The 26,185-nt window shown below is 46.5% G+C and overlaps 1 protein-coding gene across 2 annotated transcripts in view; it reads right to left on the bottom strand.

Annotated features, from left to right (window-relative positions):
- Positions 1 to 8,140: 8,140 nt before the first annotated feature.
- Positions 8,141 to 26,185, bottom strand: part of LOC147422924 (uncharacterized) — a 74,355-nt gene continuing 56,310 nt past the window's right edge. Inside the window, exons 8-10 of one of the 2 annotated variants that reach the window (XM_086501751.1) lie at positions 8,835 to 8,951; positions 8,604 to 8,678; positions 8,141 to 8,516 (exon numbers count right to left, since the gene is read on the bottom strand). In XM_086501751.1, the coding sequence (XP_086357877.1) occupies positions 8,244 to 8,516; positions 8,604 to 8,678; positions 8,835 to 8,951 (465 nt within the window). In that variant the 3' untranslated portion in view covers positions 8,141 to 8,243. The remainder of the gene's footprint in view (positions 8,517 to 8,603; positions 8,679 to 8,834; positions 8,952 to 26,185) is intronic. The other variant, XM_086501752.1, reaches the window with a different exon arrangement.

Below are 26,185 nucleotides of genomic sequence, written 5' to 3' on the forward strand. Positions count from 1 at the left end.
ATCTTATCTTGTGATAGTTTTCAGAATAATCACAATACCATCACGGCTTTACTAAAATGCAATAGACTAATCCCAACCTCAATCCAACCTACTGTAGACCAAGTAAGGCGAACCAATAACAGAACCATTGTTTACACCTTTCAGATAGAGTGCCCTATTGAACAGGCTAGCAAGCATGAGTCATAAGGGCCATGATGTATAGTACGTAGCCCAAAGGTTATGGCTAAAAAAAGAAAGAGAAATATTAACCAGAGTAACCTAGCTATTGCCGAGCTAGAATTAAGAGGAGTCTAATGCATAATAAACAAGACAATCAACCATTTCATTATGTTGCTTCAGAAAACGGAAAAATAATCCAAGTATTCAAGCTACAGCCCTCAAAAAGCATGCTAACCTGTGTAACCTCAAGTTCATTCCCAACCATCGGTGTTGTTTTCTTAGGCATGTTTGATATTGAAAGCAACTCTCCCTCCACTCTACTCAATCACTTAATGCAGAAAATCAGATGCTAGCGCCAAAGATCTAAGTGAGAAGCACAAAGGGGCTCTCACCTTTATATAGAGCAGGGCTTGTAGGAGTTTTCCAAAGCATTCATGGCGCTACTTCCCCATACTTTGGGCACGTATACCCATGTTGAGCGCTGAAACCGGTTGTACGACAGTGTATACAATCCTGTAGACTCCCAGACTCAAATAGACGGTGTGGCATAGGCAGGCACAGGTCACCCTCAGAGGCATCGCCTCGTATGGCATCTTTTCCCCTTGCGCAGCACCTCAGGGCACGTTGAAGAACGAACTGCGCCATCACTGGGCAGTTTCCAAGTGTTTTACCAAAAAGTGAGAGCCAAGCTTTTAATGCCCTTGGCCTTTTTTATTTTTATCGGTCCATCTGCTAAGAGAGTATCCTGATTTGAGAGTTTTGACCAGGGAACCTATCAGTTAAGCCCTAAGCCACCCTGCATTCCAATCCAATATAGTCATAGTGCAATTAGTTGGAGGTAGCTTGCAACACTAGGTATAGGATTTTATGCGGAGTTGAGAGACGACCTCATGTGTGTATGTGTGTGTGTGTGTGTGTGTGTGTGTGTGTGTGTGTGTGTGTGTGATTACTGGTAATGAGACTTATTGTGAGCATGCCTGGCCATTCGAGACTCATATATGTGTGTATGTGTGTGCGTGTGTGTGTAGAGTCGATGCAGTTGCTTCTAACTTAGTATAGTATCCATGTAGCGTAAAGAGTCACCACTTGTGTGTGTGTGTGTGTGTGTGTGTGTGTGTGTGCACCTGTATAGGAGGAGATATGACTGGAGGTATGGCGTGGTGCTTCCATGTGTGTGTGTGTGTGTGTGTGTGTGTGTGTGTGTGTGTGTGTGTGTGTGTGTGTGTGTGTGTGTGTGTGTGTGTGTGTGTGTGTGTGTGTGAGAGAGAGAGAGAGTGAGTGAGTGAGTGTGTGTGTGTGTGTGTGTGCGTGCTACAAAGCAACCGTTGCATCATTTTTTTGCCGTGCATTCAACACACGCCCTCGCTCGCACGGTCCTTGTCTCCCCCAAGGCGCTAATACATGAACATGATCTATAAATGTTATTTCTAACTTCATCAAATAATTATGACAAGTTGTTGGAAAAACGAGACACTTTAGTGTTCAATAACAGAACTAGTGTTAACAACTTTGTCTTGTAGTTTTCACAATTGCTCGACTCTTTTTGCATTGAGTCTTGCCTTGCCCTTATCATTTAAAAATTGTGGCTTCCTCATTGGTTTCTTTCTATGGTTATGGGATGTCCTCTTCACGTTCTTTGCTTGCTTCTTTATCACTCCCATCCAATTTGTGTGCATCTCTTCCTTTCTTCCATTGGTTGCCTCATCTTCAGTTTCCGCATTTGCATCTCCCCCATATTCTAAAATTAGAGTTTGTAGGCCAAATAGTGGAGTGGTGTTGGGTTGTGAGGCTAACGATTCTTGGACTAAATTAAATTTTGGTTTTGAGCTTGTAGACAAATGCTCTGTGTCATCCTTTGCTTAGGATGAGTGAGCACAAGCACTTCCAACCAAGAGTGCTTTCTTGCTTTGGGCTAAACCTTGAGGAATGGAGATGGGTTGCCTTGATGTGGCTCAACGGTTTCTTGAGTAGCATTATTAAGGTGTTCTCATGTAATACAAGCACTCCACATAAAGCATTTGATTGACGACTCAATAAAAGAGACATTAATGCATGATTAAGAATGACTAGAAAAACTCTTTAAACAACCTAGAACTCTAATCATGTGTTAAGATTTAGGATCAATTAGAGGGATAGACGTAATTGAACACAAGAGACTCTCATAACAGGACATACTAACACAAAATACTTGAATTATTTTAATAAGAGGGGCTTATATACAAGTGAAGATGAACCAACTACATTAGCAGTGATATTATGAGACGAATATCTCATCAATGATGTCATGCTAGACTTGAATAGATGCATTTTTCTTAGATGAGCTTAATCTAGAGGCTTTATAGTGGAGTTTGTAACACTACAAGAATCACACGACTTTGCTTGACGATTCCACACTCGTTATTTGATTGTAAGGGTTGATGGTTTCATGGATTTGGATAGTTCTAGTAAGAGTTTTTGAAGCTAGTAGGATGGTTTATCCTATTTTTCAATGGATCTTTCCTCCTCACGAACTTTGTTGTCCACAAGTTTTGCTTTTTCCCTTTTCAGCATAGGTTGGCTTTGCTTTGATAGCCATTGTGTTAGAGTTGAACTTGTGGTTGGGGATCCATTGTTTAAGGGTTCAGACTTTCCTTGGGTATTTGTTGTTTTGGCTTCGCACCATGTGGAATGTTTGGTCTTATCTTGTTTGGAATAGCCTTGGAGCCCCTAGCTTTTTTGTTGCTTCATGATATTATCCTTCACCTTCTAATGTGGATTTGTCTATCCACACTTTGCATACCACATGATAAGAGGGGCGTATATACAAGTTAAGATGACCCAACTACATTTGCGAGTGATACCTCATCAATGATGTCATGCTAGACTTGAACAAAGGCGTTTATCTTAAATGAGCTTGTTCTAGAGGCTTTACTGTGGAGTTTGTAATATTTCAATAATCATGCAACTTTGCTTGACGATTCCATGCTCATTATTTGATCATAGGGATTGATGGCTTCTATGGCTTTTGGGAATATAGTTCTAGTGAGAGTTTTTGAAGGTGGTAGAATGGTTTATCCTATTTATTGTGGAGCTTTCCACAAGTTTTTCTTTGCCCTTGTCAACATAGGTTGGCTTCGCTTTGGTATCCATTGTGTTGGAGTTGGGCCTGTGATCTTCGGGATCCATTGTTTCTTAGGTCTATGGTTTCAAACTTTCCTTGGGTATTTGTTGTTTTCTGGCTTTGCACCATGTGGAGTATTTTGTCTTGTCTTCTTTGGAATGGTGTTTGTAGCCCATAGCTTTGTTGTTGCTTCATGATATCATCCTTCATCTCCTAATGTGAATTGTCTATCCACACTCTGCATACCATATGACCTTATTTTGAGGTAAATGTTGCTTATGATGGATGGCTTGTGCATGGTTTCTCTTGTGAATTTGATTAGTGCTTTTGTGGTATGTCTTATAACCCTTGTCTTGAACATCCATCAACTTCCTCATAAAGGGTTTCTTTTGGATGATCTCCTAGTGCGTGTCTTTGTCAAAGTTTACGATAATGAACATGTGATTATAGTCAATTTTGCAATTGTTTACCACTATCTGATCAAGAAATCCCATTGGTTTTTCTAGTTTGCCACTTGCAAGCTATAATACTAAGCATGTAATCTACATATGCATTATCATTCCCCACATATCTTTTGTTGCGATTCTCCTGAGGGGGTTAAGCTCTAAGAAATTATCCATACAACATGTGTTCAAAGGGTATTTAAAGAACCCTCTCCTTACATGTTTTGAGGTACTTAAATAACCCCTTCTCTTATCCTTACATTAACGTAGAGCTCTTTGAATTTTATCTTCACGAGATTATTCTTAAGGTTTGATTGATTTCTTATACTTCACTAGGATTATTGTCTACCTCTTGGCTTTACACTCTTTTGAGCTTGAGTCAATGTAATAGCGTTGAGACAGAAAATTATATATACTATGCCAAAGATTGGCTTTGGAGACTTGGAAGACTCTCCTGATTTATTACATAATTTGTGGAAAGATGGGTGCTACTCCACTCTTTGGGTAATGTCTTGTCTCTTTTGGCGAATTTCCTCTTCAACATCACAATGGTAACAAGATCTAATTAAGAAGGAACTAGGGTTTAAGAGGGTCTCTTTATTTGTCATGGGATTAAAAATGGGATTATGGAATGGCAAACAGGTGGATGCCATATGGAATGAAATGGTGGGTATGAAAAAGCAAAAATAAAAAAATTTAAAGCCGAGCACAGGCCTTTTTCTCCACTTTTGTAGGCTTGATCAAACTTGGCTTAAGCCTTGAGCATTTCCTTAAACTTCCAAATAAAGAGGCCCTCTCATATCCAATTCCCTTCATAATATGGCAGTTTGTCGACATTGCTTGCTCTATGTTTCTTTGTGGCATCTGTGGTCTAGAGTTTCCTTGGGCTATCAACATAGTGTTTTGGATATCCACGGTAATTTGACTATCTCCACATTAGAAGAATTTTCCACGTTTGAACCATTCTAAACGCTCTTTAGCACTCCCAAGGCCCTTGCTAAAATTTTTCTTGAGGTTGACTTTTTCTTTTATCATACTACTAGATGTCTCTATGTCTCTACTTTATCCCCATTATCCCCAGTAGGACACTTAGGAAGCATTTCCCACTCTAAACGCTCTTCAACTCTCATAGGGCCCTCAAAAAGGTTGATTCTGTGGATCATGCTTCTACTATTGATCCTTGCTCTTAAATTTTTTCTTGGTCTTCTTGTTCTTGAAGATCATCTTGTGAGAGGAGAGTATCCATCTTGAGCATGGGTCCATTGTTTGCTAAATATTCGTTAGACAGTGACACTAACTTGTTAGGAAGCCCACAAAAATATTTCTCTAATTGCTCATCCAAAGTATCTAAAAGAAGCCACATGTAAATAAGCAAGGTGTCGTCTTCCTATAATCGGTTCTAAGTTGAGAGAACATCGGCCTCAATAAAGGAAGTAAACCAAAGAGAAAGCAAATAATTGTTTGAATTCTACAAAGGTTTTCCGAACTTTAGAAGCTTCTAAGAAATTGCCTCTTGAAAAAGCTACATCGTATGCGGAATGAAAGCCCGCAGCCTTCTGCTCATCCTAAAGACCATGAAAGGTGTCCAACTTACCAATTTGGCCACCCTCCTTGTAATCCTTTTGTGCTCCCGCGTATGTAAGCTGGTCGTGGGAAACGGCCTTTAATGAAGTATTCTCTAGCCCTCAAAAGTAGAGTCAAAATATGGAGACTATCCTCCAAGCATCCCTAGCATGCCTCCAAAGAAATCTCTAGCAAGGTTATACTCCATAGCTTCCATTTACTCCATAGAAAATCCATGGGTTCCCTTCCCTACCATTCCTACAAAAATAGGCACTCCGCTCATGTATCCTAGAAAACTTGTGTTGGAATTTCCCCCATATTATTGATGTTAATATTGTTGTCGCACCAAATGCTTTGTCTCTTTGGAAACTTCCACCTTCTTAACAATGGTTGTGCCTTGACCGGCGGGCTCGAGACAATGATGTGAGGAGAAACCAAAGTAGCCACCTCTTGGATCGCTTCTTGGAATTCACAAAAGACATCATGGCCATTCATTCCATGTGGAACATCCACCTCAATCTCATCTTCCACTTCTTCCTATTCCACCTCTTTTTGGGTGTTGTTGATTTCATGTACGTTCTCCATGGCGCTTCCTCAAGACTAAGTGACATACAAAATTAAATGGGGAGTGGTGAGGGGATCCAAGATTCACAAGTCCACACACGAGATCCTATACAATCATGGCTGCAGCGGTCCTATCAAGACTAAACCCGGCCACAAATTAAACCTCCTAAACCCAGGCAATGCATATTGCCCTAGAATAAAAAATCATAAAAAAGGGCTTGGATACAACATGTGCATGCGAGTGAGTTGGTTAGCCCATGTGAACCAAAACCCGGGCTGTGAGGTGGTGGGTTCAAAACTGGCCGACGGAGGGCCAAATTTTTGCGCTGCTTCGACTCCTTTTTGCCTCGGTTTTGCGCTGCCTGGGTTTAGCCCGCCTCGAGATCACGCCTCCCACTTCTGAGCAGTTGATCCCCCCCCCCCCCCCCCCAATTTAATTTTGTGTGTCACTTAGTCCCATGGATGGCCCTTTAAATTATTGAAGAAAGAAATCTTGATAAGATTATTGAGAAAGGGGCAATCACAAGGCTCTAATACCACCATAGCTAATTGGTCCTCCTAGAACAGGCGATGAAACCTGATAACAAACTATAGGCCCAACATGTCGAGAGAATTTATAGGCCCCTAAAACACGCAGCCCCGGTGGTATTTTAGTTGAATTCACTCAACGATCAAATAAAAAGCCTCTCCATTTTATTGTTGCCTCCAAGTTTTGTGTACATAACTAAGCACGATGGCATCTTTCTTTTACTTGCTAATCAATACAAAAAGTAACTTCAAAAGTCGCTTAATCTCTACTTCAGATGCTGGTTGTACACAGGTAGAGATAGGGTCTGACATTACCCTCCTAGCAACATTTGACATTGCGAGCTTTGGACAACAACTTCGGACAATCCCGATGGCACCTCTCCTTTCGTGAGCAACAATCCTACGCCAGACCTAATTATTCTGCCCACCTAGTTCCGAAGGCATTGTCTTGCAACTTCCAGAGCTACAGCCCCCAAAGACTTGGTATAACGGTAAGGCTTTGGCCTCTCGACCTACGGGTTGTGGTTTCAAGTCCGGTCATGCTCCAGAGGGACACCTTGTGCTCACTTGGTGTTCACCTTGCTAGGGCTCTTGCCCTTGGACACTCGTCCTCCTCGGGTGGGTCACCCAAGGAGGAAGTTCCTAGCTGGTTGCTAGGAGTTCTCTCCGTCGTTCCCGGCACGCGGTGCATCAATTAGGTGGTCATGGTGATGCCTACCCGTGGTTCTTGCCCAATGGTACGCGGCCGTTGCACGACCATGTAACATGGCTAATATTTGGAAGGGATAAGCACCTCCCCCTGTGGGCTCTCTGGTGTGTCGAAAAAAAAAAAAAAACTTCCTAGAGCATAGCGCCCAACATCCCATAGCTGCTAGATGGCATTCGAGCGTTGGGATGCCCAAGAAAAATGATTATTGAGCGTTACACTACTTGAATGTAAGGGAGCATGAGTTAGATTATATTAATGGTCTAACAAGCTCTTAAGCCTATGGCTAGCACATTACCTTGGTGCCACGTATAAAACTCACAAATTGTGTAAAGTTAATGTTACCCAAGATCCACCCAGTCAGCTAATTGTTACAAGTTTGAGATCCACATACCGGAGCACCCTCCAGGATTTTTGATGACAGACAAATCTAGGAAGGGGGGAACACATTGGAAAACTTACAACCTCTCCATTAAGATAAGACTAGCAATGGGAGTGAATTTGCAAAAAGTTCCAAGTTAATGACAACCCTAGGAAGGAGGGATGAACTCTTCTCCACATTAAGGATCTCCTTCAAGGCAACATATTGACTTTACAAAACATGGCTCAAAGCACACCAGCACAATACAAGAACTCAATAACTTCGCGTCCTCTAACGCCGCGCTAACAGATGCTGCTTCATTAAGCAAATTGATAAAGCTTATTAGTTATTAGCTCAAAGATATTCATTAACTCTTAGATCATGTAAGTGACCAATGCAATAAAAATGGTTGCATTCAAGTTTGCAAAACAAAACACCGATGCAAATAAAATTTAGGCTAGTTTTATGATGTCTTTCTAGTATACAAAAAGTAGCTTCTTCTTCTTCTACGACTTCTTCTCTTTCTCTTCCAACACATCCTCCCCCTTCCCTCCCAAAAAAAAAAACCCAACAGAGAAAAAAAAGGAAAAAATCTAAATAAACAAATAAAATTTAGCAACTTGGCATGCCATGAGAGCAGAAAAGGGTACCTGAAATTGCCAGGGGCACTAAACAAATAAAATTTAGCAACTTGGCATGCCATGAGAGCAGAGAAGGGTACCTGAATTGCCAGGGGCATTTCACAAATTTATATCTGAAAGCATTCTTCATCTCAAAAAACAGACGGAATGTGAAGTTCCAATCGCAAAAGATGACATTTTATTGCAATGAAGCAAGTGAGTACGCTGAAAAGGTCTCCTTTACAAATGGGTAGAGATGTGTCTCGTTCATCCCATGCACACTATTCCAGATGAGATGGACACTTTCAAGCTGTGGGCATGCACCCTTTAGTAGCTGTAGCTGCTCCACAGTCAAGGCCTTCTTGCTTTCTAAGCGTAAACGTTTGAGCGCAAGCATTCGCCATTTGTCAAATCTGCAGGTTTCAACATTCATCAACACTCCAAACGCAGCAGCTGATAGGGATGCCAGTTCCTGCCAGGATTACATTGAGCAAGAAAGCTTGAAAGTAGCAATGGTTGCTTTTACTTTGATATCTATTAGCATTCAACAAAAGCCTACCAGCAAATTTGATGGCACTCTTTGCAAAAAAAATTCTTCTTTGGTGTCCTCAAAATCACTGTGTAATTCCAGTGCCTGCAAAATTACACATGAAAAACTTGACCCTTAAGCTTCTAATCTGCAATGTCATTAACAAAAGAAAAGCAAACATGTAAACTTCAATGTTTGCACTTTGCACTTTAATGAACTAATTACAGGTTTTAAGCCTGACGCTAACTTAAAAATATAAACCTCGATGTCAGGACAAGCACAAGCCAGTGTAGACATTGAGGCGCCTGTCAGATCACAGCGATTAAGTGCCAACGCTCGGAGAGGTGGAGGGCCAACTTGAATCAATGCAAAAATCTCCTGCAATCATCAAAGCAGTATCCTTGTCATATGCACCCTATTGTAATAATCTCAGGCGAATGATGCAAAACTCTAAAACTAAAACCTTTACTAAACAATTTGCGAAGCAAACGCTTAAGGAATGTGGTTAAATTAATCATGTATAGTAAGTAGGTGTAATCTAGGACACAAGATCATCAACTTTACAACTTATATGTCTTGTGCAGTTTTTGAACCAAATCACACAGCAACTAGAGCAATTCTCTGTAGTACATATTTTTGACAATCACTAGAATAATTATGTACACAAAACAAGATCCCACAATAGACAGGATAATGATAACAGAAACTTGGAAGACATCTATCCCACATAGACAGGATAATGATAGCAGAAACTTGGAAGACGTCTATCATCTAGGAAAGATATGAGTTTGTCACCTCTCTGGCGGGTCCTGGCGGAGCTGCTAGTGCCTCTGATCATAGGGAGTGAGGGTTCTCTTGTGGTTGTGCCTGGCCTATGTGAGGTCTCATTTCCAGCTTGTTTCCGCCATTGTTTTGCCCACCCTATACTGCTGGCAGTGTCACTTTGTGTGCCTCTTCATGGCCCCTACACTAGGGCATTTTTTTCCCACAGCCCTATACCGCTGGTATTTCATCTACTGTCCAGTTCAGTATTTTTCCAATTTCTGTCCCTATTATCGGGGTCATGGCAGTTTTAGGGGAGGTCGGGCAACTGAATGGGCTCCCTGTATAAGGTGCCCACCCTTGTATCATCTTTTGTGCATTTGCAGTTAGAGCCAGCCTTCTGGGTCTCTCTCTCTCTAGCTATTTTGTGTTAAACGTGAGAATGATTACTTAGCTTTCAATCCATGGACTTGAGCTTGAAACCTTTCTGTAATGCCCCTCTCTCTCTCTCTCTCTCTCTCTCTCTCTCTCTCTCTCTCTCTGCCTAGTGCTTTTTACAGAGATGAAAAGGGCCTAGTGCGACGAAAGAAAAGGGCTTATTTATCCCAACTAGAGAAAGATTTGTATCAGTTATTTATAAGTCAGGACTCAGGCGAAGCATGGAGGCTATTCCACGAACATTCACCACCACCAACGGTCACCTCCACTGAGACATGGGGGGAATATGCCACATCTCTCTACACAGTATCAGGACAACCACCTCTGCCAAACCCACTAGAGACATGCCCGGAGACATGTTCTTTCTTTACTGCCGAGAGGGTAAGGAAAGCTATTGACAGGATGAAGACAAGGAGAGCACATGATCATGATGGTCAGGTAGCAGAGCACTTCATCCATGCCAGAGATATGCTTGCAGAGCTCCTGGCTATGATGTTTAATCGAGCCATGTATGAAGGCTTCCCCGAGACTTGGAGTATGTCCACGATTGTGCCTATTTTCAAGTCAGGAGATCCCATAAATCCCAGGAATTATCGCACCATCATGGTTGGTCACACACTAGCTAGGCTGTATGCATCCATTCTTGAACAGGAGCTGAGTAGATGGGCAGAGCGAGAGGGCATAAGAGCACCAGGGCAAGCAGGTTTCAGGAGAGGTTTCTCCACTATTCTGACACTCAGAGCTATTATTGAGGAGGGTAGACACCATGGCAAGAGGATCTATTGTAGCTTTGTGGATTTCCGCAAAGCCTTCAACACAGTGCCGAGAGCCAGACTTATACGCAGATTACAGGACATGGGTGTGCCTACAGAGCTGATTTGGGGGATTCTCGCTCTATACAGGACACTGATGGGGCAGGTACGCACCACTGAGGGAATGTCTGACATGGTCCTCTCCACTATTGGAGTAAAGCAGGGATGCCCCCTATCCCCGACTCTTTTTGAGATGTATGTGGATGAGTTTTTGGACTATGTAGAGCGTCAGGGGGACAGGGGGGCTCAGCTAGCAGGGACATGGATTTCGCTGTTACTATATGCTGATGATATTGTGCTGATTTCTGACTCTCCCGAGGGGATGCAGCGTCATTTGGATGCTCTGCATACATTTGCTCGTGACAGTGGATTGTCTGTCAATCTGGGGAAAACCACAAGGTTATGGTGCTCAACACCACACCACAGTGGGTCAGGAGGTCGGCACCCACATTTATGTATGGCCAGGAGACTGTGGAGTACACAGATGCATATACTTACCTTGGGGTAGTCTTCGTTGGACCGGTGTTGTCACTAAGGAGAGCATCAGAGACTAGACTGACGAGAGCATATGCAACTTTGGGAGGACTGGAGAGGATGTGTTCGCAGGTTCAGTTTCAGGAACCGCGAACAAAGCTTTGGCTTTTTGACACTCTAGTGACTTTAGCTATGCTCTATGGAGTTCAGGTATGGGGACCCTTAGTAGACCACCAGGGGAGATCTTGCAACACAAATGGATGGAGATGTATGGAGAGGCCTCTGGTCTCTATGATCGCTTGGATGATTCGCGCTAAGGCCTCAGTACCACATGAGATTATCCGAGCCGAGCTAGCCGCCCCCCCCCCCCCCCCCCCCCCCCCCCTCGTGGTGGAGGCATTGACGAGATCAATTTCCTTTATGCATGGTCTATGGGATCTCCCCAGGGACAGATACACTCGGCTTGCCCTAGAGTCATCTCGACAACTAGCTCTACAAGGCGATACAGCATGTTGGTATGGACAGATGACAGCATGGTTTCAGTCGCATGGTCTCAACATGGATAGATTACCTCCGCTTCAATACTCCCTGGATGCACCCTCTCTGTCCCTCACACGGACAGAGATCACCAGACTCATATGTCAGGATCTGATTCGGCTAAATACCAGGAGCACATGGATACAGCCGACACACGAGCTAGGCACGAAGATGGCCTTCTACAGAGAGCATCTTCTCCAACTCACGGAGGACGGCTTTGTGACTAGGCCTGCATACATGGACACACACTTATCTCATGGGATAAGATGCGCTATTGGACAGATACGCACATCCTCACATCAGCTCCAAATCGAGACTGGCCGATTTCGAGGGGTGCCGGCAGGAGCTAGGATATGTCACCTATGTAACTTAGAGCCAGAGACAGAATTGCACTACACATGTCACTGCCCGGCATACTATGAGATACGCGGCTGCTTCCACTGCCTGTTCAGAGAAGGGTTCGGACCTTTTTCTAGAGTCATGAGATACAAGGATCAAAGGTGTCTCGGATTGTTCCTGCTAGAGCTGCGCAGACTTAGGGAGAGCTTGCTGAGGACATCAGAGGAAAGACAGTCTCAGAGACGAATAACAGATTTCTTTACACCAGCCAGAGAAGAGCCAACGGAGCAGTCATTACAGCAGATCTCGGAGCCTACTCATACTAGAGGTACGCTGCTTGATCGAGCCACGGAGCTTGGCAGATCCAAACGTCCACGACCTTGGAGGGTCTCCCGCTACCGACGAAGGCTGCAACAAAAGATACAGATCACTCTAGCTCGACACGCAAGACGCCCAACCAGAGTACTGACCATGGAGGAGGTCGATGAGATCCGACAGCGACCGATGAGAGATTTCATATGAACCCACAAACCCCCCCCCCCCCCCCCATTTCCTTTCTCCTTAGTGTTTTAGATTTAGTTCTTTGTAACTCTGTAATTTCCGTAATTTCCGTACTGAGACATGGTATCAGATTCACCAATTGTAACTTTTTGGTCTCATAGGTCATTTTGGCCTTTTGAAGACGTTAATATAACATTTCATTTCATTTCTCTCTCTCTGTATAAGGTGCCCACCCTTGTATCATCTTTTGTGCATTTGCAGTTAGAGCCAGCCTTCTAGGTCTCTCTCTCTCTAGCTATTTTGTGTTAAAAGTGAGAATGATTGCTTAGTTTTCAATCCATGGACTTGAGCTTGAAACCTTTCTGTAATGCCTCTCTCTCTCTCTCTCTCTCTCTCTCTCTCTCTCTCTCTCTCTCTCTCTCTCTCTCTCTCTCTCTCTCTCTCTCTCTCTCTCTCTTTTTTTGGAAAAATCAGGGCTGTATATTACTGAGTACAAGATAATCCCCAGCGGATGCCAAAATGGCCTATCACGTGGGGTGTACAAGCTGAATGTAAGGTTGAGAGCCACTATAGTGACAACTCGACTAGAACAAGCTCATGGTGGTCTGTATGATGAGTGGAGGAGAAACCACTGAGGAGGTGCATAATGCCATGTAATCTGTCCACCTGTAAGTGTGAAGAAGAGTGGAGATCGGGCCCAACGCCGAAGGAAGTCAAATCGACGAGCCTCGGCTGCTCTAGATGTACCTGAGGAAGAATCCCACTGCCAAACGAGGGTGTGAATGATGTCCAGCCAAATGGCACTGAGGGTATCCGGAAGGAGCTGTGGAGCTGCACTGAGAATATGAAGACAACGAGCTCTCCAAACATTCCAGAGTGCAATGCTAGTGATGACTGAGAAGATTTCATCACGTGTCTGAGGATCCCCCTGCCAAGCAATCTGTGGTAACATAGCCAAAGTCCCTCGCCGGTAACCAGTCGAGGCAAGCATAAGAGCTGGATCTGTGGCTGAGTCCTCATAGAAAAGATGTGGTCCAGGCATCGGCATCAACCAGGAGACAGATCCCCAAGTGAGAAATCCATGCTGAACACCAGCTCTGCTAAGTAAAAAGTAAACTGCTAGCCACACTGCATGAGAAGACGAGCATGACCAAAGGCAGTGTGCAGGTGACTCAGGTAGGAGCAAAGAACAGCGAGTACATAACGGATCATGACCTATAGAAGCTAACCAAGTCCCAACTGGAAGTCCTACATGTGCAATCATCCACAGGAAAAAAGAAATACGACGAGCCACATGTAAATCCCAGATGGCTGACCAAAACTGTTGTAGATAGGCATGAGAGAGACCTGAATGTAACCAGAAACGCATACGAGTGGGCTGCTCTGGGTGCTGTCTCATCAATGCGAATCTTCCAATTCTGACTGTGTACTCAAAGAATGATACATGTGCACCGGTGGGGTTAGAGTGAGGCCAATGCCACTCTCCTGGGTCCCAATAAAGCTGAGATAGGGCACGACCCTCCCACACCCAAAGCCTCCAAAGTACAGCATCAGCGGAACCGAAACGGGGGTCAACACAACGACGCTTCCCGCGGGAGCCAACTACTCGTATGGCCTCCCATCGAGCGCCGGGGTAGACAAGGTGCGGAGAGGTAGTAGCATATGTCAGCCTAGCATGCATCCGCGAGGAGTAGTCAGTATCAACTGTGAACAGCATGGTGTCGAAACGAACTAATAAGAGAGTGCTCTGAGAAAAGAGGCCTTCCCAGCCACAATGTGGAGGCATCTGAACCGTGCCTCGCATGACTGTGTCCCAGTGTGAAGGAATGGCAGAGCCAATCTCAAGCAGTCTGTCTGTTACCCCGCGACCAATGTCATAATGTTCTGCCACAAAATCTGCATCCAGCATACGTGTCTCATGAAACAATCGCATAGAGGCAGCAGGGCCAGTGTCCCAAGCAGCCCAATCAATGTGAGTCCTCTCTCCAAGCTGACGGGGTGGATTAACCGAAGAATCAAGAACTGCAGCATTCCAAATGAGAGGTTGGCGCTCAATCTCCTCACGGCATGAGGGAGGTGAGCGTTTGATAGCTCGTCGCATGGATACCCAAATCTGAAGGAGCGATCGGATGAAGGGTGAGAGAGTGCTGGTGCACAAGGGGGCATCCGTAAAGAGAAAACGATACCCTGTTTGCCAAGTATGGCCATCTCTAGTGCCGAGGCGCGGAGTCGCTGTGGAAAGAGCGGCCTGAAGAAGCATCTTCCAAGGTTCTTGGCCGGGAAAAAGACCCCGAACAATAAGCTTGGTAAGAAGGGCGCGGCTCTGTAATTCTGGATCAATAATGCCAAGGCCACCCTCTAATCTAGAACGAATAATCGTGGACCAGCGAACTCGAGCACGAGTATCAGTAGTCCCATCTGTGCCACTCCATAAAAAGTTCCGCACGAGTCTGCGGAGCTGAGCTATCACACCAGAATGTAGCATCCAACAGGAGGCCGTATACCATACTGTAGCCAGAATGACCTGGTTGGCGACCAATGCGCGGCCAGCCAACGACAGATGACGTAAAGACCAATGACAGAGCTTCCTGCGAATAGACTGTAGTACGGGTGCAAACTGCTGTTGTGAGGAAACGTCCAATCCAACCTGAAAGCCCAGATATCTGCATGTCTGACCTGGCTGTAGCCATGTGAAACCATCAGTTACCCCCCAAGTAGGTATGTCATCACTGCCAACCAATAACCCATAGGATTTATGCTAGTTAATGCGTGCACCACTGGCAATGCAAAAAACCTCCAGGGCTCCCCGCATGGCATCAAGAGCTGCTAGCAAATAGCGCAACATCAGCATAGTGTCATCAGCAAACTCTTGATCGATAAGGTCCGGAGCTGAAGGTACGGGCATTGTCAAGCCACGAAATGCATGACTCTGAGCACGAAGAAAGTCGGACATAGTCTCTCCCACAAACAGATACAAATATGCTGCTAAAGGGCATCCCTGACGGACAGATCGAGAGAGCTCAAAACTGCGACTGACACGACCACCAATAGTAATAGCACTGCTGGCAGACCTGAAGAGATCGAAAATGCCTGAGATCCATCTCGAAGGGAAACCCATCCTGGCTAATGATCCTTCGAGAAAATCCCACTCAACACGATCGTATGCTTTCTCGAAGTCAAGGATGAAAAAAGCGAGAGGTTCAGAAGATGATCCGGCCCACTCTACTGCCTCATAAAAAGTGAAGATATTATCCAGTATGCATCCATCCATGACAAAGCCTGTCTGAGAAGTGTGAATAATATCTGGTAAGAATGGTCGCAAGCGACGGCTGATCAGTAACGCTAATATCTTATGGACCGAAGGGAGTAGGGTAATAGGTCGCCACTGGCGAAGCTGAGTGGTGTCACCCCCTTTCGGAATAAGAGATATGAGACCTGAACAAAGATCCGGATGCATATATCCTGATGCAAAGATATCCTGACAACCACGAAGCAGTGGTATATGCAATACATCGCAATAGGTCAGAAAGAAAGCTCTAGTGAGGCCATCCTCGCCTGGACAGGAAGATGGATCTAGACTCTCGATAGCAGCATGAAGCTCTGCAAGTGTGAATGGAGCCAACAAGATCTCTGCCATAGTGTCTGTACAACGACGTCGGGTGTGATGCCAGATCTGCTCACGGGCAAGTAAAACCTCAGTAGTGCATACATCAGCAGTGAACAATGCCTCGAAATAATCTGCAGACATATCAAGAATAACATCAGGATGCATATGAAGTGTTCCTTGAGCATCGCACAAAGTCCTGAGGGTGGTGCCAGGAGGGCGCTCTTTATGTGCAGCGAAGAAGTCCTTATTCATTCAATCAGCTTTAGCTATCCAATGAGATATTGTAGCATGATGAGTGAACTCAGACCTAGCCTCCTGTACGCGACGAATTTCCTGTGTGAGCTCTGTCTGTCTAGCGGCGAGATAAGCATCCTGAGGCCACTCCTCAAGCAAGCGCAGTGTGGAACCAAGAGGAATGTGGAGGTCAGACTCGCGTACTCTCAACTGACGATGAATACTAGCAGTCTGATCACGGCAGTAAATACTAGACTGAGTAATGCAATGGGCAAGGAACTCTCCAGGGGGACCACAATAAGAAGCACCCGTGGACCACAAGTCACGAATCTGCTGCTGCAAAACTTCATTGGTGAGAACACTGTCAGGGATGCGGCAGCCTCGTCTCTGTGCAGCGGATCTAGTGAAATAGATAAACAATGAGATGGGAAAATGATCTGAGAGGCTGGTCCCTCGCCAAATAGTAGTAAATCCACCTAGAGCTGCTGCCCAAGGGCCAATGTAAAAACGATCAAGTCGCTCTAATAATCTTCCCTGCTGTCTCTGAAACCCCCACGAGTAATGAAGTGTAGCAGGGTGGTGACCAAAAGAGGGTATGTGCCAGGCGTCAACACCTTGAATAGCTAGAAGAAATCTATCCCAAGCTGGCTGCTCATTAGGAGAAATGGATGATAGAACTGGAGGAGTGATCGATCGCCAATCAGAGTCGCTCTCGACGTTGTTGAAGTCGCCTCCAACAACCCAAGAGTCTTCAACAGGTAGAACAGCAACCAAGGAGGACCAAAAATTAGCTCTCTCCCGAGGAGTAGTGGGTGCATATACTGACATGACATAAAAACAATGATAGAGTCCCGAATCCGGATAGAAACATAGACCGCTCTGCCAGCGACAAGGGTGCCATGTTGCTGAACTGATGCCAAGTATCATGGCCCCACTGAAATGCATACACCGCAACTCTGTCCATGAATGCCTAGAGCAGGCTCCCAAAAAGTGTGAGCGCCCGAGGGCATGAGATTACCAAAGGGAGTGGCAATCTTATGCTCCTGTACTAGTAAAATATCCACAGTGCCTACTACATGAGCGTGTAAATCTCTGCGAAGTAAAAGCTTACGTGAACCTCTTACCCGAGAAGTCTGTAAACCATTAGTATTCCAAGAAACTACATGTAAATCCATAGTCTGCATGAAAGAATTGGTAAAGCATCTGACTAATTGCACATCTTCTTGGAGGCAGCTAGGCCATCCAAGGGATGAGCTTCTGGCGGGAGGAAAGCAACCCGCAAGCCCTCTCGAAAATATGGTGTCTCATTGCACCAACTGCGGACCTCAGCTTGTTTACATTGCATGACCGATGTTGCAGCTTTGACACCCCAAATGCGCATAGACATAGGAAGCACCACATCTGAGGATACATGAATGATCATAGGCAATGAATAGCAAGCATAAACATCACTCCATTCCATTGCACCAATACATGAAGGGAAGTGTGGAGACAATACATCTGGAGCGGAAGTAGACAACCATAAATTAAGTTGGGCCATAGTTTGTGCATGCACAAAATGCAGAACCTGATCCTCGGACCATTCCTGAGCTGCATGGAATGGAAGGAAAAAGGAATGGGTAGGCTGAGAGCGACTGCCTATTGAAGAGGGAACACAACCTGGCTTGTGATGCGCAAGGTAGAGCTGCACCCGCAATGGTCCTTCTGAGTCACCGCACATTTCAGCCCGATGAGTGCCCCAGGAAAGAGGGCAAGAGCTGAGAAAACTGCGTGGGACGTAAGTATGAGCGGCTGAGGGAGGGGGTGGACCAGAAGGTGGAGGGGGGGGGAGTAAGGGCAAGAGGGAGAGGAGGAAAAGGGAGAGGTAGTAACAGTGAATGATCCATCTGCATGGGAATAGGGACCTCGGGAATAGGGGAAGGAGCGGGCAGGGGTATGGCGAGTGAAGGAGGAGCTGGTAGCAGAGGTAAGTGATCCTGGGCTGAAGAAGAAGAATGGCGAGGAGAAGCTGGGGGTAAGGGAGTGGCGGAAACTTGAGAGGGAGCAGGAGAGTTAACACTGGGGGTTGCATGCGGGGTGGGTTGCTGACGAGGACGGAAGGAATGGTTACGACCTACTGTCTGCCATGCAATCTCAGTAGGAACTGAAGCAGAGGGAGGAACATGGAGGGTTGAAGCTCTGGGAGCACCCTTAGGTTGCTGAGGTGCTCGAGTAGTCTCTCTCTCTCTCTCTCCGCTCCACTCGCCCTGCTGTGCTGCTCTCCCTCGCCCTGCTGTGCCCCGCCCCCCCTCGCGTTGCTGTACTACTCGCGCCTGCTCCTGCTCGCTGCCCTGCTCCCCCGCCCCTACTCGCTGCCCTGCCCTCCCACTCCCGCTCTCTCTCTCTCTCTACCCCTGCGCTGCCCCGCCTCCCCTCGCGCTGCCTCTGCAACCCCACCCCCCCCTCGCGCTCCGCCTACAGCCCCGCCACTGCTCACGCCCCGCTTCTACGCATAAGATGTCCCCCCCCCCCCCCCCCCCCCCCCTCCCCCCCTTCTTCTTCTACGCGTAGGAAGTCAATTTTAAAAAAAAAAATATTCCGGACATGGTATCAGATTCACTATGTTGTATCAGCTTGGTCTCATAGGTCATTTTCGCCTTTTGAAGACGTTAATATATCATTTTATTTCTTTTTGATACTTACCCCCCCCCCCCCCCCCCCCTCTCTCTCTCTCTCTCTCTCTCTCTCTCTCTCTCTCTCTCTCTCGTTTGCACTCTATCGCTCCCCCTCTCGCCCAGCTACCGCGCCCGCTGCTAGTGTGGGGGCACACGTACGTTTAGTGACTCCTTGGCGGACGGCGATCAAGCATGAGGAAGCTGAACGATAAAGCCGACCCCCTAGAGGATGCCATTCAAAAGTACAAAGAGAAAATGACGGAGATCATTACCAAGATGAACTGCAATCTCTTGGGCACAATAAACATGCTCGAAGGACGCGTGCTGATCCAAGAGAGCAAGATAAGTACGTTGGAAGACCGAGTGACGACTCAAGAGGAAGAGATTGCGTCACTCAAGAAAGATCTCGCCGAAGCACGATCAAGAAACACACTAGAAGAGGGCAAACTGCAACCCTCAGTAATCGAAGAAATCAACACAATCAAGGAGCAAGTACGGGTCATCAAAGAGGGAGAAGAGCAACAGAAAGAAATGACGACTTCTTGGGTGGATGTTCTTACCAAAACTCAACAGAAGGCGGATGAAGCCGAGAAATGGATCAAGGTGGCCAAGAAAGGAAAAGGCAAGGAGATAACGCCGACGTCCACACCCACTATCATTAACCAGACACTAGAGGAGGAGCAAGACAAAGGCAATGTGGACGAAGAAGTAAAAGAACTCACAGCCTTGATGGGGGTTCATGAGCCGACGCACACAAGGGCATGGAGAGTGGGCAACATAAAGAAAAATGGAAGCAGTGGAGAAACCTCAAAAGAAAGAGCACTCATCCTCCGTTTTCCCTCCATAGAAGCGAAGAAGTCCTTCTTGAAGAAAAGACCAACTCTTATAGAGACTGGCATCTTTCTCACGGATGATCTCACCCTCTCGCAGATCGCTCATATGCAGGAAGTAATGCCGGAGATTAGAGCGGCAAGGGGAAAAGGCAAGATTGCCTTTTACCGAGATGGAAAAGTGGTAATACTAGAGCCACGCTCCACATGACGGTGCGAGACTTATGGGACCACACTCAAAAGTGGCTGCCTGGAATTGTAATGGATCTATGCGTCTTGATGTAGGTGCTTTTGAGGATAGCTTTACTGGAAGAGACATCACCTTTTACTCTGAGACACACCACGCCCCTGGGCAATCCATGCCTCACATCAGTGGATACAGGTGGGAGACAGCTTACAGACAGGAGACACCCTCAGAGCACAGAGGGCGGGGCTCGGGGGGAGTGGCAGTGTTATTTAGAGAGGATCTGCAGCCACTGATACATATACCCGTAGGGATGAGCAGGCTAGGTACATGTGGGTGAGATTGAAAGTAGAGACAGGCAAATATCTCTACCTAGCTATTTGCTACTTCCCCCGAGTACATCAGTTTATGCATCACCCAGAGGACAGTCCCCTTTCTCTATTTTGGATGATGACATATGGGAGTTCTCTAGGGATGGTGACATTATCATCCTATGGGACTTCAATGCTAGGACTACCCATCACCAGGCAATGTTTTATGATACTTCAGAGGAGATGCTAAGAGAGCTAGATGTTGTGGAGATGGCCTGTCCAGACTATCACACGATGTGGAATATACTCAGTATGGGCGACACCTGATAGACATGGGCACTACACATGGATTGGCCATCTTGAATGGCCTACAGAGATTTCCTGCTGCGGGAGGTTTTACATGCTTCCCACACAGGCATGGAGCCAGCACAGTGGACTATGTCATGGCACAGCCGAATCTCATCTCTAGTATCCAAGATCTCACAGCTGGGCCCAGACCGGTCGGGGTAGCAGTAGATCATGCTCTAGTGTCGATGACCATCTCTTTCCAGTTCAGTGTGGCACACAGGCCACGGGTAGCAGCCCCTACTCGCTACACATTCACACGGGAGACGGATACTGTATACATGGACGGGATCTACAGACGCCTATGCACTGAGGACCCGGGGCGACCTCTAGAGGAGCTAACTACAATACTGACACAGACATTACATGAGGCAGCAACAGAAGCATACCCACACACCCAGCCTGAGCAGAGCCACCGATCAGGGAGCATGCCTCAGAACAACTGGTACGATGAGGAGTGCCGCCAGACTAGAGCCAGACTTCAGAGGGAGGTGCTTTTGGGGGACGTCACTCACAGACAGTCACAGATTGACTTCCGACGCCTGGTACGGCGGAAGAAGAGGGCTTTTTTGGCTCTCGACTCGAGCAGGATCTATATCAGCTATTCTTGAGTCAGGACTCCCGTGAGGCGTGGCGGCTCTTTCATGAGCAGTCCCCCTCCCCCTGCTATTTCCTCCACAGAGACTTGGGGTCAGTACGCATCATCTTTGTACACAGTACCTGGACAACCACCCCTCCCCTACCCCCCCGACCCATGCCCACACACATGTGCTTTTTTCACCGCTGAGATGGTGAAGAAAGCTATTGACAGGATGAGGACTGGGAGAGCATATGATCATGATGGCTTAGTCGCTGAGCATTTCATGCATGCCAAAGACCTACTAGCAGAGTTTCTAGTAGTTATGTTTAACCGTGCCATGTTTGAGGGCCTACCGGACACTTGGAGCCTATCTACGATCATACCTATCTTCAAGTCAGGAGACCCCATGGAGCCTGGGAATTATCGCACTATTATGATTGGGCACACACTGGCACGGTTGTATGCATCCATTCTTGAGCGACAGCTGAGTAGATGGGCAAAGAGGGAAGGAATACGTGCAACTGGGCAGGCAGGATTCAAGAGAGGCTTCTCTACTCTTGACCATATCCTAACACTCAGGGCCATCATCGAGGAAGGCAGATCTCATGGGAGACGGATCTATTGTAGCTTTGTGGACTTCCGCAAAGCTTTCGACACGGTACCCAGAGCTAGATTGATGCGCAGATTACAGGCAATGGGAGTACCCACAAAACTCATTTGGGGGATCATGGCATTGTACAAATCAGTACTAGGGCATGTACGCACCCCGGAGGGACTTTCTACACCGGTTCACTCCACTATTGGGGTGAAGCAGGGCTGCCCGCTCTCTCCTACTCTTTTCGGTATGTATGTGGATGAGGTTTCTGACTACATTGACAGCGATGGGGATAAAGGTGCACAGTTGGCAGGGACATGGATTCCACTTTTGTTATATGCTGATGATATTGTGTTGATCTTCGAATCCCCAGAGGGAATGCAACGTCAATTGGATGCTTTGCATACGTTTGCCCACGATAGTGGTTTGTCTGTCAACCTTGGTAAAACCAAGGTTATGGTGTTTAATACCACCCCACAGTGGATCAAGAGGTCAGCACCTACATTCACATCCGGCCACGAGACTGTGGAGTACACAGATGCTTACACTTACCTTGGAGTGGTTCTTAGCGGACCTACATTCTCACTCAGAAGAGCAGCAGAGACCAGACTGACTAGAGCCCACACAGCATTGGGTAGATTGGAGAGGATGTGTTCGCAGGTTCAGTTTCAGGAGCCCCGGACGAAGCTCTGGCTCTTTGACACCTTGGTGGCTTCAGCATTGCTTTATGGGGCTGAGATATGGGGACCTTCATTGGATCACCACGGGAGGCCGGGTCGCACAGACGGATGGGGGAACATGGAGAAACCTCTCGTCTCTATGATCTCGCGGCTCATTAGAGCCAAGGCATCAGTACCACGGGCCATTATCCGAGCAGAGCTAGCGGCCCCCCCCACTAGTGGTAGAGGCGCTCACCAGATCAGTCTCCTTCATAAACCACACATGGGAACTTCCTAGAGACAGATAAGCTCGCATAGCACTTGAGTCCTCTCGACAGTTAGCCATACAAGGAGATACAACATGCTGGTATGGGGAGATGACATCATGGTTTCAGGCGCATGGGTTCAGCATAGACAGGCTGCCACCATTCCAGTACTCATTGGATGCACCATCTCTCATTCTTACACAGTCGGAGATCACCAAGCTCATCCGCCAAGACCTGACCCAGCTAGACACCAGGAGGACATGGATACAACTAGCACAAGAATTGGGCACGAAGATGGCTTTCTACAGAGACCACCTTCTCCACCTTACGGAAGATGGTTTTGTCACGAGCCCCAGATACATGGATACCCACTTGTCTCATGGGATACGATGTGCTATTGGCTAGTTACGCACATCGTCTCACCAGCTGGGGATTGAGACTGGGAGATACAGTGGAGTACCAATTGAGGCCAGGACATGCCCCTTGTGTGACATGGAACCTGAGACAGAGCTGCATTATACATGCCTCTGCCCTGTCTACTACGAGATACGAGGCCGCTTCCATTGCTTGTTCAGAGAGGGTTTTGGACCACTCTCAAGAGTAATGGGATACGAAGATCAGAGATGCCTGGGTTTGTTCTTGCTCGAGCTGCGCAGACACAGAGAGAGCCTGATGAATGGCGAGGCTAGCCACTCTCAAAGACGGATCATAGACTTCTTCAGAGTAGACACGGGACAGCCGCAAGAGCCACTCCCACAGCAGAGCTCCCCCTCGTCTCACACCAGAGGCACACTGATCGACCGAGCGATTGAACTAGGGAAATCCAGGCGCCCACGATTGCGAAGGACTACACAGCATCGACGGAGGCTACGTCAGAAGATTCGGAGCACGCTGGCTAGGCATGCACGACGCCCGGTCAGACTACTAACCATGGAGGAAATTGATGAGATTCGCCAACGACCGATGCTAGATCTTTTGTGAATCACCTATCCCAACAAGCCGCCCATTTTTGCTTAGTTTTTTGGTTAGCTCACATCGACCAATCTAGGATCCCATAGTATATATCTTTGTTTTGTACTGTTGTTAGGTTATTTTGTTACTCTAACTTTGTATCAGATCCACCACCTTGTAACTTTCCAGTCTCATAGGTCACTATGGCCTTTTGAAGACGTTAATATAACATTTCATTTCTCTCTCTCTCTCTCTCTCTCTCTCTCTCTCTCTCTCTCTCTCTCTCTCTCTCTCTCTCTCTCTCTCTCTCTCTGTGTGTGTGTGTGTGTGTATGTGTGTGTGTGTGTGTGTGTGAGAGAGAGAGAGAGAGGGAGTGTGCGAACTGTTCTCCTGCGTGAGCTCTGCTTCTGCGTGCTGGTCTGCCCCTGCGCTGGCAGATTTCCTCGCAGCCCTTACAGTTGTCCGTCTCTGTGTCGTCACCCTCGCTTGCTGCAGTGAGCAGCCTGCAGCCTCTGGCTTGTGTGTGGCAACGTGACCTGCAACGTGACCAGCTTTCCCTGCGCGCAGACAACCCTCTTCACGTTCTGCTTTCCCCGCATGTCTTGTGCAGCTGCTTCATCAATGTGTGCACAGTACATTGCGACCTGCAGCAGACCTATGCTCTCCACATCATCTGCATCAGTAGAACCTCCCCGTGACAGTGCAGCAGTTGCGTTACTTTCTTACAGTTTGCTGTACAGATATTTCCTTGCAATACATTTCTGGTTTTTCAGCACAGGTGTTCTACTTGGTTCGTTTTCCAGCTCAGTTTTCCACGCAGTGTTATTTTGCAGATGTATGTCCCTTGTGGGAGATGTATATACTTCTGAGGTTTTTGTATTTAGCTTAAGATAATCAACTCAAAAAAAACAAACAAAGTCTTTTGTAGTGTAAATTCTGTCTGGTTTTTTCCTCAGTCGTGGTTTGGCCGTTGCATGTCAGAGTTCTTGTTCGTTTTCAAGCGTCGTAAAGCCATGGACAATGCTTCGGGGACTGCCTCTGAAATCAAAAGTTGACTGTATGAAGACTTCGAAGAGGCCCAAAAAGCTTGGAATGGTCAGGCACCTGCCCTCGTGGTGCGCATTCCAGTGTAGGACCTTGTGGATCCGGTAGCGAAATATGCCATGAATACGATCATCTTGTTTTTCCCGGGCAAAATGCCCATTGCACAGGATGTCAGACAATGGGTTGATTTCCTTCTCAAACGCCAGGCTGTCCGAGGCGTTTATTTTGGTGCTCGTGGTTTCTATGAAGTTTTATTGGCAGATACTGAAGCTAGAAACCTTCTATTGGAAATGTCTCCCCTCTTTTTTGGCACGCAGATGACTCATGTTTTGCCGTGGGCACTCGCGAAAGATTATCAAAGCCTTATTCGTCACAAATGTCCTGTGTGGGTGGAAATTGTTGATTTCCCTCGCACGTGGAGACATTTCCTTCTGTTGTTGCCCGCCGAGCTTGGTAAGGTGATTTGCCCCCCAAAATTGGATGCGAACACCTACAGGTTTTGCATTCTATGGGATACAAACAAGCATACTCCTGAAGGAATTATGGTGGATTCAGGGGACCCATGGGTGGGCAAGTGTCCTTTTTAACTCAAATGGGGCAAATTTGCCAACTCCCATTTCCGATGTGGTAAATTCGGTCACATGCAATCGGAATGTCCAGAACCAGTTTTGTAGCCCCCTCTTTCGGTTGTTCCTTCGTCTACCCCTGCCCAAATAGGCAAATCTGTCGGCGAAGCTAAGTTGAATGGCGTCTCTACTGTGAAGGTGGTTCCCAATGTGGATAAAGGGAAAAATAAGAATCCGCAATTTGCTGATTCTGGGAATGGAAATGCTGTGAAAGGCAAAAATGTTGGGTCAAGTGATGTTAGCTCATGGGTGGTGCCTAAAAAGACAGTGAAAATTCATCCTCCACCCTCTCTCATAATTATGTTCCTCTAGTTAACACCAATAAGAATGTATCGTTTAAGCAACTTCCATGTAATGACAATCGCACGTTGATTGATGCTTGGGAAAAAGCGATGCACTCTTATAAGGATGTACTTTTGGGTGAGACTTCCACATCTCATGTAAATTTTGTGGACAAGTTTCCTGCTTTGGCTCAGCGGATGGGTTTTGGTATGGATGTGGTGGATGGAGATGTCCCTATGGGCACCTCGACTTGATCCCTGTGTTTCTTGCCGTTGTATATATTCATGATGCACAATCGCCTTAAATGCATTTCATACAATGTGCGTGGGTTATGTAACCTTGATAAGTGGCGACTGACCTAGCACTATGTACATACATATAGGGCAGACATAGTTGTTTTACAAGAACACAATCAGCATGACTTTGCTGGTCAGTGTTCTTATTATGTTGGTTATTGGATTGCGTATGCTGGTTTACAAGATTATTCAGGTTTATTGATGCTAGTTCGGCATGAGCTTCAGCTTGTTCTGTTGTATAATGATCTGCAGGGCTGCTGGATGGTGGTTCAATGCTTGTTGAAT

This window comes from Adiantum capillus-veneris, chromosome 26, assembly GCF_014529385.1.
Source record: "Adiantum capillus-veneris isolate H3 chromosome 26, ASM1452938v2, whole genome shotgun sequence".
Taxonomy (NCBI): Eukaryota; Viridiplantae; Streptophyta; class Polypodiopsida; order Polypodiales; family Pteridaceae; genus Adiantum; species Adiantum capillus-veneris.